Here is a 12,322-nt window from a genome sequence, read left to right as displayed (position 1 = left end):
CCTCACATGAAATGCTTCATGCTCACAGACACACTTTAGGGAGAAAGGAGACATTCATAATGTATCCCACCAAAGACACATAGGCATCCCAACATGAGTATAACACAAGGGGACCTTAAATGAAATGAAAACATGTTGATTTTCATTTGATTAGGCCTGAATAGTCTGTGAATATTGCTGCGCTGAAAGTAAATAAGCCTACTGTATATAAAGATGATTCATGGAATCATTGATTTGCATGCTTATGTTGGTAGAGGAGCCAACAGGTCAGGATTTAATTGCACTGATGTGAAAATGTGATTTTCTTTTTTGTTTCATTTTGTATTACATTATTTTACAGTTTGTGGACAAATGAGTGGTTTGGATGTGTAGTAGTATACTGGCATGTCATGTGAGAGCACAAGCTCAAACATTGTGTTAAAACACCCTATGAGGACAGATGGCTTTGTTTATTTATAATAAAAGAAATATGTAGCAGCCAGGGATAAACTAGAAAGCAACTGCTTGTAGCATGAGTTCTCATCAATTTGTCTTAGTATGTTAACAAATAAAAAGGGCTACAGTTTTTTTTAATCAGAAACATTACTCATGTTTATTTTTACTGTGCTGGTAGCTTGTGAGTAATTTAGCTTTTGACAATTTCATTATTAAAATGCATTTGAAAACAGCAGCCTTATCTTTGTAATTTTCCCCAATCCAATGTGCAACATTGAAACAATAGAATGAATCATAAGTGTGACAACGTCGCCACCGTGTGGTAAAATATGTGATTCATTCACTGAATGAAATACTTTTGTTTTATGCACCTGCTACTGAGAGGAAGGAAAAGGCACCACCTGACCATAATAAATAAGATATACCAGCTATATCATAGATATAGAGTTAAAATGGTTTAGGCATATCCTTAGTAGTCGACAATTTTAAAGTTTGTGTCAATGTGTGTGTGTGTGTGTGTGTGTGTGTGTGTGTGTGTGTGTGTGTGTGTGTGTGTGTGTGTGTGTGCGTGAGAGAGAGAGCTATAGAGAGAGAGAGAGGTGTGTGTGTGTGTGTGTGTGTGTGTGTGTGTGTGTATGTGTGTGTGTGTGTGTGTGTGCGCGTGTGTGTGTGCGCACGCGCGCCCGGTCCCAGGTAGGATTGAATTGACTTCAACAACAGGTCACATCAATAATGCCAGATGTGAGATGTTTAGGAATTAAACTAACATAACAATCCTCTGCAGGCTCAGGCTGCATCATTAAACTGTGTCTGTCCGTCGGTAGGCATCGTGATCGTCCTGTCATCATTCCGCCGCTGTCCATTCCAGCGTCATGTGAAAGGGACCGGGACGCGCAGTGTTTATTCGCCCTCCCCTCCCCCCGCGGACCCTCCTCCTCCTCCTCCTGCTCCATCGTGCTGATCATTCGCGTGTGTGTTGAGTGAGCAGCAACCCCGGGTAGGACAGCATCCTCACCGCGGTGGACATAGCCCGTCGTCACCCTGCAGCCCTCACCGTGTCACCGTGCGGCGGAGCGGAGGATGAGCGACCAGGCGAAAGGCTCGGCGCCCACCTCTGCCGCGGCCCCAGCACCGGGATCGGACACCTATAAAGGCTGGCTTTTTAAATGGACAAACTACTTGAAAGGGTACCAGCGGCGATGGTTTGTCCTCAGCAATGGCCTGCTCTCGTATTACAGGTAAATATGCACACGCGGCGTTAATTTGCCAATTGCCGAGCAGACGCTGCATGTCAGCGCATCATGACAGCTGGCTGGCTGCCTCCGCTGGCTGCTTGCTAGCGGGCTAACGTTAGCTGGCTGTCATAAGGGTGATGATGGTGATGGGAGTCAGCAGTATGTTTACATAGAAATGGCGATTCCATCACGAATTTATACTTTTTAATTTTGCCACTGGGCACTGCCTGCTGGCAGTGGAGAGGTGAGTGCCCTCACGCACTGTACATAACAAAGCCTCTAATTTTAAATTGGAAGTAAAAACATTCATGGGTAACAGTAACTTAGCAGTAGCAGGCAGGCTATAACGTTAGCGAGCTAACGTATTGTATAGCTCCCTGCTGGCTAGCTTGCTTGCTGTCAGCCAGAATGAGCGACTATGGGGCTGAGCCTGTAGAATCGTGTCTGCAAATCTGCTAAAAGAAAAGTTTACTTGTCTTCTCAATTAATTGGCTTTAAGGTGAATTGCATCGTCCCACTAAAGACTTATGTGGTTCGTTTACAACAACATTAATTCATTGCATTCCATCTGTTTCTGAAAAGCAAGGTGTTCAATTATTTGAGTATAGTAACAGTTATCTGTGAGTCATGCTCGCCATCATTATCATTATGACTTCACTCACACGGTTGTCACCTGTGTGCTGCCATCGCTTAACACCTGTGGCTCAGGTGGTTCCAGGGGTCATGTTTCAGAACAGGCATAGGTAACACTAACAGGATGGACAATAAGTGTTCCATCTTCATAAAGTATGTCAGCTGGCTCGCTCAGTGACATCATGCACCCATGTCAGTGTGCAATGTGCCAAGGTAACATTTCACATAAATTAATATATTGCTGAATTCCAAGAATTGTAAGGTACTGGAATGAAATGCACTGGATGAAAAGTTTGAGCCATATGACATCAATATGAAAGTAATCATGATTTGAAACTAGGATATACACTAGCCGCAATTTGCAACTCTAGATTTTTTTATAATGGGATGAATCTAGAGTTGCAATACCCTCCATTGACTCCCCACTCATCATTTTGCGTTTGCGATCTGCTTGTCTTAAACGACGTTAAACTCACCAACATTGCAGCTGTAGTCCAAGCTTGAATTATTCTCTTTCAATCTGCCGAGCTTGTTTTTCATAAAAATCCCCCGTAGACATGTTATGAGCTACTTTCTGTCAAGAAGAAGAAATGTTGGAGTTTGGAAGCGCTCGTTTGTATTAAGGGGTCGCGCTGCTGCCTCCTGCATTATGTGCAAATGCGAAACAGATGCATGCAGGGACGTTCAGTGACTTACGACGAGCGCTTCCAAACTCCAGCACTTAGAAAAAGAATCACTTGCACATAATTTCTTGACAGAAAGTAGCTCATAACATGTCTACGGGGGATTTTTATGAAAAACAAGCTCGGCAGATTGAAAGAGAATAATTCAAGCTTGGACTACAGCTGCAATGTTGGTGAGTTTAACGTTGTTTAAGACAAGCAGATCGCAAACGCAAAATGATGAGTGGGGAGTCAATGGAGGGTATTGCAACTCTAGATTCATCCCATTATAAAAAAATCTAGAGTTGCAAATTGCGGCTAGATATACACATACTGTAGAAAGTGTATTATGGCAACAGTTAGTCACCTTGTCCAACCCAGTTTTATTAATGACATGGCTCCAGCAGAATGTAGGTCTATAGTACTGGAGTTCAACTCTCTTTGCAGATATTCCTGTTCTTAGTAAAAGTTAACACTGCACCATAGTAAAACTCAGATCATGCATTTCAGACAAATATTTGGGTCTTAACATTTACTTCATGAATATGGTACATCAGTATTGGCAGGATCTGCAGGTAGGGCTCTAGGTGGTATAATAGCCAAAACTAAACAGCTGGGTGATTTGGGATATGCTGCCTACTCCAAACTGTTTCACACGTGTCTGCCCTGTCATGGACTATATGGCGGGAATATGGGGCTCAAACATAAATATGAAAGGACAAATGGTTCAGAATAGGGCCATACAGTATTTTCTGGGAGTGCATACATTTGTGCCTGTATTGGCAATAACAGGAGACATGACATGGGAGCCATGTGAGATAAGGTGGAGAGGCAGCATGGTGGCTTTATGGAATCGACTAATCAGAATGCCAGAGAACAGAGTTGCTAGGAAGATCTTCAACTTGGATGTATCAGTAAAAGGTGCATGGGCGAGTGCAATAGAGGACACTCTTGTAAGAACTGGGTTACATGACAGTTTTCTAAATAACAGTTTTGTAAACATCTCCATGGTTAAAGACACACTTTATAATTTATATCAGAACAAATGGTCACAGGACAATGAGGACATATTGTACAAACCAAAGCTGAGAACATTTGTTATGATAAAAAGCTGTTACGCTAGTCAAAAGTATGTTTGTTCCCCATTATCCAAAAGACAAAGATCTCTATACGTGCCCAATATCGTTCTGGGATCTTGCCCTTGCACCTTGAGACTCGTAGGTATAGAGGAGTTACAGAAGAAGAACGTATTTGCACCTATTGTGATATAAACGATATTGAGAATGATATTGTTTTCTATTGTTGTATCATGAGCTACGTCAAAAGTTATTTAACAGATGTAAAAATATAGATCTGATGTGGTTAAGTGACGCAGAGCGACTCAGATGGATTTTTGAACACAAGATATTTGCATTAGCAGAATATATAGAGAAAGCTTGGGACATACGGACAAAGAAAACGTATATGTGATGTATTTTTTATTTCTGTTATGTTTTTGTTTTAACCAAATATTTTGTGTTACTTCTGTGTGGGAAGTGAATGTGATATTGTTTATTTATGTTTTTGGTGTTTTATAATCCCGTAAGGGATGGGTCTTAATGACAAGACACGAAAATAAAGATTACTTCACAGCCTTGGATTTTGGCTGAACTTATGACCAAATCACATTGAAATGCTTTGATGCAAAACATCTTAGTCAGGCAGAAACCAATCTCCATATTTCTTTCTTCATATACTTTGTCATATGATGGTCTTGTGCAAAAGCAGCTAACATGGTTATGGTGTGAGCTTCTAGATGTGCTATTTTTGCTTAGATGCCCAAAATAGGGACACCCGGTCAAAAGTGGTTATGTCTGTCTGTGGGTTTTTATAAATACGTAACTAATAAAGTATTAACAAGAGCTTCTGACTAAATAATAAAAGTTCTTTCCACCCCCCCCATTTCCTAAGTATGATTTGTTTTGTACACAAGGTTTGTGCCCAACAGCGACAATATTATACCAAACCCATTTCTCCCCCATGCTGTAGGGTTGCCACTCCACACTAGTGCCACACCTTCACACACAAAGGGTCCAGTTGTCCTTTTTCCAGTGAGGGGTTAGTGGAGACTGAGATGGGGGAGCCAAAATACTACTCTTGTGTGTGCTGATGGTGAAAGGAAAGAACCCTGTTGCCTCTACCCTCTATTAATAGTCCATTATGTTGTAAGGTGTCTGCTGTCCCTGATGTAAAGGTAGCCTGTTGACATCCGAGCACATCCGAGCACAGAGGCAGTGAAGCACACAAGTTGCCACAAAGGAGATCCTGACTAAATGTCTCCCCTCCACTGTGTGTGTGTGTGTGTGTGTGTGTGTGTGTGTGTGTGTGTGTGTGTGTGTGTGTGTGTGTGTGTGTGTGTGTGTGTGTGTGTGTGTGTGTGTGTGTGTGTGTGTGTGTGTGTGTGTGTGTGTGTGTGTGTGTGTGTGTGTGTGTGTGTGTGTGTGTGTGTGTGTGTGTGTGTGTGTGTGTGTGTGTCCACTATTGTGAATGTAAAGCCCTAACCACACCAAAGGGTCAAGATGGTTTTAGCGTTGTCCCTGCGGTGTGATATGTCTTGTTGACCCTAGTGATTCAACGCATGGAATTCAATTAGCCGATTCGACCGGAAATCAACCGATAATTCCCAGTAGGTTACTTATTACGCCGAACTTATCTAGCCGATCGGCTCGTCTGGAGCCTACTGGCTGCGATTGGCGTTGATGACACGTTAACCGGTTTTATCTATTCAGGTCTACTGAGCCTACTGAAAATGACAAGCCTCCTCATACCCTCCCCTAAACTTAACCGCAAGCATGTCGCAGCGCGGTCCTAATATTAACGCATGTTCGCCAACCTTAATCCTGTCGTTTTGGTCTACTGCCTACTAAAAACGACAAGCCTCCTCATACCCTCCCCTAAACTTAACCGCAAGCATGTCGCAGCGCGGTCCTAATATTGACGCATGTTCGCCAACCTTAATCCTGTAGTTTTTTTTTTTTTAATCGGCAGGCATGCCCATACTCGTCGGAAACAATCGTACTGATCCTAACTGATAACTGCGGTCTTGTCCATTGATACCAGTCGAAACGGTTGATTCAATGGCCCAAACCACACCAAAGGGTCAAGACTGTTTTAGTGTTAACTCCTTGCATCTGTTTGGACCCAAGGAGTTGCATGGTGACCCTTTGGTGTGGTTATGGCTTAAGACTGAAACATGACAACAGTTTATTTTCTTCTTATTTCTACTTATATATATAATGGTGTGTAATATTTCTACTTTTTCTACTACACACCATTATACAAACCTATAACTATTTTTAATTAGATAATTCTTCCCATTTGTCTCTCAATTTCCCCACACACTTGTGTAGTTACTGCTGAACCCTACTGGTTGGTCTTCTGACTTGTTGGTCCTAGGGACAGTATTGAAAGTGAAACACATGCCTCCTCCTCCTATACACATTCTTTTCACCGGCCTGCCAGCGAGGAGCTTCACTGGGAGGACCTATTCGCTATTCCTCAAAGTTCAACTACACCACTACTGACAGGTGCCCTGACTAACTAGGAGTTCCAAGTATAGCAACAGAGCTCACCCTCCCCGCCTGGCTTCCATCCCAGGAACACAACCAATTGTGTTTGGTGGAACACACGCCCAAGCCGGATCCACCCCTGAGGATTCAAACCCCCCCACCACTCTGCAGGAACTTTAACCCTGCGTTAGCCAAACGCCCCTCAAGTCCTAATCTAATTGGTCTTGCTCTTTGTCTAAAATAGCATATCTACAAGCTCACAATGCAATTTGTTGTGAGCTTGTACATAATTATTTTTTGCAAATGTTTACCCCCAGAATAGGGAAGCTATACAGTAGGTCATGTGATTAAGAAACATTCAATGTTTTCATGACTGGGTGCGTATTCCATTTGCCCAGAGAAGCCTTGCTTCATTTATAAAGATTTAATGGTATCAGCTTAGACAAGCATATGATGTGGTTGCATGGCTTGACATCACCCAGTTGAACAAAAATCAGACCCGTCTGAACTTAAGTGTTAACTTAAGTACTGTACTGTACTGTACTGTACTGTACTGTACTGTACTGTACTGTACTGTACTGTACTGTACTGTACTGTACTGTACTGTACTGTACTGTACTGTACTGTACTGTACTGTACTGTACTGGCCTTCCTCCCTGGCCTGTGTGTGTCTGTGTGTTAGGCTGTGCAACAGTGACACCCAGGGACACACATAGCTGTCTATAGGTGGTTGCACCACTCAAAACAAATCATCATGTTAATACCCGGTGGACCCTTGTCACATTGGAATCACGAGGATCACATCATGGATCAGTGGTATCCAACTATCCACTGCAATGTGTTGTCTTTGTCAACAGAGAGCAGTCAGTTTGTCCCACAAGACATGAATCAACAGCAAAGACCTTAGGATAACCTTTCATTTCTTAGGCCGGTGTTTATGAAAGGAAGCAGTCCAGAATGGGATTTCCAGCTGTTGGCCAAGCAGTCAAAGGGCGATGGCAGACCATAATATGTGATCTGACTCTGCAGAGGACCTGACGCACTCAGCACTCGAGCCAGTTAAAATGTAATAGGTTTTATAGAGATGCAACATTGCAACATTGACTCACTCGCATTTGCTCTGACGTTGCAACTGTGAGCGGGCTGCCTATGTTTTATCCCTCGTCAGCCTTATGTCCCAAGACATCCCTCTGTTCTTGTTTTGCATAATAAATCACTAAGATAGGCTCATCGGGTAAAAAAAAAGGATATGTCACATGGCCCCTTCTCACTGCACTTTCTTTCTTTTTTAATTTCTTAATTGACTTCTCACAGCTTTAATACCCTGAGCACCGCTTAGTCACCTCTTACAGGAAATCCGACTTGGTGCGTTAGGAAAGCTTATGGGGAATTAAAGCCTTGAGTGCAATGGGATCTGCGATGGGATCTGCGACAGTGGATCCACTGAAGGCTGTGGCCTTCTGTTTCATAGCAGAGTAGTTCTGTCATGTTTTCTTCTCAGCCAAGGTCTGGGATCAGGTCTAACATAGGACTGAAACAGGATAGTGTCACACTGAGTGCAAAGCAGGGAGCTCAGAAACCTTTGTCACTATGGAGAGTCAGGTTATTATGGCTCTACTGTTGCTGACACTGTGTTCTTTGGTAAGGGGTGGTTGGCGAGGTGGTTTGGATGAGTAGTGAGCTAGCCAGGCCAGGGACCCAGCTGGAGGGCACAGCCTGCTCAGACCCTTGTACGCTAGCCTGGCAAATCAACAGAGTGACTTGAGAGCTGCAGAGAGAAGAGAAGGGAAGCTGTGTGATCTAATCATGTTAATGGCCTCCTCCTTGGTCTTGGCTGTGTGTGTGTGTGTGTGTGTGTGTGTGTGTGTGTGTGTGTGTGTGTGTGTGTGTGTGTGTGTGTGTGTGTGTGTGTGTGTGTGTGTGTGTGTGTGTGTGTGTGTGTGTGTGTGTGTGTGTGTGTGTGTGTGTGTGTGTGTGTGTGTGTGTGTGTGTGTGTGTGTGTGTGTGTGTGTGTGTGTGTGTGTGTGTGTGTGTGTGTGTGTGTGTGTTAGGGGGGGGGGGTCAGTGTGTGTGTGTGTGTGAAGGTGAAAATATAAGAATGAGAATAGAGAATAAGGACTCTTTGGCCACATTCAATATCTTCAGTTCCAGTCTTTCAGTGGTTCAGGTCATACCACCTGCCACAGTATCTGTACCTTGGTTACATGTCTCCTGTTTTTGTTTCTATCCCTAAGCCTTAGTTGCGACTTGCAAGCGGGTGCCTCACACCAAAAGATCCGATCTACAAGCTCACAAGTCACAACACATTGCGCTAATGTGCTCTAATGTGTTGTGAGCTTGTAGATGTGAGCCATTTTCAGTATGTGACTTTGGCATGCATTTAAGTATACAACAGGCCGCATAACATGACCAATTCCTCTGTTTCTCTTGCTCTCTTTGTGTTTTATTACTACAGCCCTGTGTCTCATTATTTGCACTGTCACTGTGTATGTATTATCTCCTATGCCGCCTGAGTGTTCTGTCTAGTGTGTGTGCTCCAGCCTGTGTCATTTCGTTATTATTTATTTTTGCATATGTTCATAGGCTGTTGTTCTGTCATTACATGCTCCAGATCGGTGGATTTGTGTTTTGTGAGGATGTGTGCACAAGGGAGTGACAGGTAAAGCCCTGTAATTTTCTGCCGGCTCAGCACAACATACAGGACCCCCCCCCCCCCCCCCAATCTATTTCTATTTGCCTCAATTCCACTCTCACTCCCTCAAGCCCCCCTGCCCTTCTTCTCCAGTGCCTCAATGCTCCTCAGTTCTTATCTCTGTTTCCCAGCTTTTGCAGTTTCCTTGGCCTTTGCATGGCCCTGCTTTCCTGCCAGGTGGAGGGGATCTGCATGGATCTCATATATACACTCGAAAGAGTTGGATGTCTTGGTCAGCGCCAGGTTGCCAAGCCCATGCTATGCTGGGCTAGGCTGGAGACTGGGCTGTTCAGGAGCCCTGCCCTCCCTGTGGCTCTGCATGTCTTCTGCATTGTCCCGTTACTATTTTCTGCATAACTTGTCCAGTGCCCGGCTGCCTGGGAAAGAGCTGTGCACTAAAGTGCCTGTTTCCGGATCAGCATTTATAGCAAGACTTGGCGCATGCTGTTATAGTGGCAGTGAATCCCCGCCAGGTAGAGCTTAGAGATTAACTCTAACCTCTACCTGTTACCAGAACCTCTTTAATAAGCCAGTAGGCACCTCTGTCAGTGTCGGTGTCAACTGAGGCCGAGGCTGGTATAGGGCAGGCTGAACACCGTTGAGAGACTTCTGCTGGTGGCAGCTGGGTCTCAGTGAGGGTGGATGGATGTCGGGTCCCATTGACACAAAGGCAAGAAGTACAGATATACTCATGTATGCACACTCTCCACTGCATGCTACAGTGGTGTCAGCCTTGAGCTCAGCTTCTTATACTTACTGTACATTTTAACTATACAGAATGTCAGGGAGCCAGCATGCCAGCATGGAGTGGAAAGGGGATATTGGCAAAGACAAAAGAGAGTCCCCTAGATGTTCTTTTTCTAAAACAAAAATAAAAAGTAAGCCAGGTGTTTCATACAATATCTAATCATTATAGTTTTTTTGATCAAAAACAGTGACTGGCATTCTAAAATGGGCTATTGGAAAACATATACTATGTACACTGTGTTTATGTGAAGATTTACTATGTGCTTTCCTTTTTGTTAGAGGCAGCTACTGCTGCTGATTCTGAATGAATTGAAAGGAAAACACTGCATACATACAGTACAGTATATCTTAAGGCACGGACAAATGAATCACAAATACATGAATACAAGAAAACTTTCTTGCTCTCCACCTCATAACATTTTCTCCTCTTTCTGTCTTTCCCTCGTACTTGTTCACTCTCACTCCTTTGCTATGCCTCTATCTTACAACCTCTTTTCTTTCTTTGTCCCCGCTTTGTCCCCGCTGTTATTCATTGTTTGGTTTTGCTCACTATGGGCTCTTCGAGTCAGACAATGGCCTTGTTATCTAGACTGTTTGTGTTCCACTGAATGTACAACAGTTGGTTTTTGACTAGTAATGCCAACAATATCCACACTTCTGTACACGCACGCACGCGTGTGCTCGCACATACAGAGTCATACACACACCCGCACGCACGCACAGAGTGACACACACAGAACAAGAATCTGAATTATTATATTTACTCATTAATGAAAGTATGTTCTACAGAGTTATCTCTTATGAGATTTTAAAGTGACCAGGTCTTTCTTCTGTTGCATGGCTTTTGGAGTGTTTACTTCTGTCGATCTATGTTGGTTCTCTGTAACTCCTTGCCTCTCTGCCTCTGCTTATTGCCATTGGGAATTCCTATTCCACCCTCAGCCTTGTCCCAGCTGTTATCACATTCAGAACTGCTTTCTAATAAAAAGACTTACAGTAGATTATTCCCTGTCTGCGATAATCATCCGACAAAGACATTAGGGTTCACGTACTAGGCTAATGTGTTTCACTGTTTCTTGTCTGTCTGTGTCTGTCTGTGTCTTTTTGGTGTTCTATTGCAGGACACAGGCAGAGATGGCCCACACTTGTCGTGGCACAATCAACCTGGCCACAGCACACATCGACACAGAGGACGCCTGCAACATTGTGTTGAGCAGTGGTGGTCGCACTTACCACTTGAAGGCCAGCACAGAAGTGGAGCGCCAAAGATGGGTCACAGCACTGGAGTTGGCCAAGGCTAAAGCCATCCGCATGATGAATGATCAGTCTGGTAAGAGCAGATGTAGCAATTATGTACAGTACCTTTAACAGAGAACCCAAAAGAAAATATCTTCTTTTCCTCAGCCACCCTTCCACACCACACACACCATGATGCGCAATAGCACACATAAGAGGAAGACCTATCATTACAGTAATGCAGTAGCTGGCGAAAACTTCTGGGAACAATGATCCATGGGTCGGCAGTTCGTCGGCGGTTCGAATCCCGGCTCCTCCTACATGTCGAAGTGTCCTTGGGCAAAACACTGAACCCCAAATTGCTCCCGATGTGCTGGTTGGTACCTTGCATGGCTTCCGCCGCAATCGGTGTATGAATGTGTGTGTGAATGTAAAGCGCCTTGGATAAAGGTGGTATATAAATGCACCATTTACCATTTAACATTTACAATAATACTAACAATGTAACTAACAGTAAATAGATAGCAAAAAAAAGACAAATATAAAATGTCCAATTTCAAGCTTTGGGCAAGACCAGAATATAATGTGAGAGGTCTGCCTGTAGCCTGCTGCAACAATCACATTTGGGATTGGTATCAGGGTGAATTTTGTGCAGTTTAGATTTACTGAAATGGGCTCTGGACCACCTTTAGCTGGATCAAATGGAGTCGAGCACAGGATGATAAAACAATTCACCCTATCTAACGCCACTTCCAACCAGGCCCTCTGTTCAATTTCCAGTTACCCCTCTCATCTGGAGTTTTACTTGGAGACTGTTCAAAGACATGGTGTTTTTTTGATACATTTCAGATATATATCTGTAAGCACCCTCTTGAGTACGAGATTAAAAAGGCTCTCATAATGATTCTTGAGGCTGCCTGGGAAAGGAACACACTTTTAAGTGGCAGACCTGGAGATATGGGAACAAAATGTGAATGTGGCAGACTAAATTTAAGACATAAAGAAAGGTAGAAAGAAGTATCACTATCATAGAGGTCTTTGAAATGATTGTTAGCCAGTCAGAAAGTAAATAAGTGGTTATTACTAATAGGCCCAGGCGGAGTAAACTTAAAAAAAAAGACAGACACAATATCC

The 12,322-nt window shown here is 43.5% G+C and overlaps 1 protein-coding gene across 5 annotated transcripts in view; it reads left to right on the top strand.

Annotated features, from left to right (window-relative positions):
- Positions 1-1,323: 1,323 nt before the first annotated feature.
- The window catches only part of osbp2b (oxysterol binding protein 2b), a 65,883-nt gene continuing 54,884 nt past the window's right edge, over positions 1,324-12,322 (top strand). For 4 of the 5 annotated variants that reach the window (XM_079515500.1, XM_079515498.1, XM_079515499.1 and 1 more), the window contains exons 1-2: positions 1,324-1,673; positions 11,074-11,282. In XM_079515500.1, coding sequence (XP_079371626.1) covers positions 1,516-1,673; positions 11,074-11,282 — 367 coding nt within the window. In that variant the 5' untranslated portion in view covers positions 1,324-1,515. Of the gene's footprint in view, positions 1,674-1,809; positions 1,915-11,073; positions 11,283-12,322 lie in introns of those variants that run through there. The other variant, XM_079515501.1, reaches the window with a different exon arrangement.

This window comes from Electrona antarctica (assembly GCF_951216825.1).
Source record: "Electrona antarctica genome assembly, chromosome: 12".
NCBI lineage: Eukaryota > Metazoa > Chordata > Actinopteri > Myctophiformes > Myctophidae > Electrona > Electrona antarctica.
This window is presented reverse-complemented; position numbering and strand designations above follow the sequence as displayed.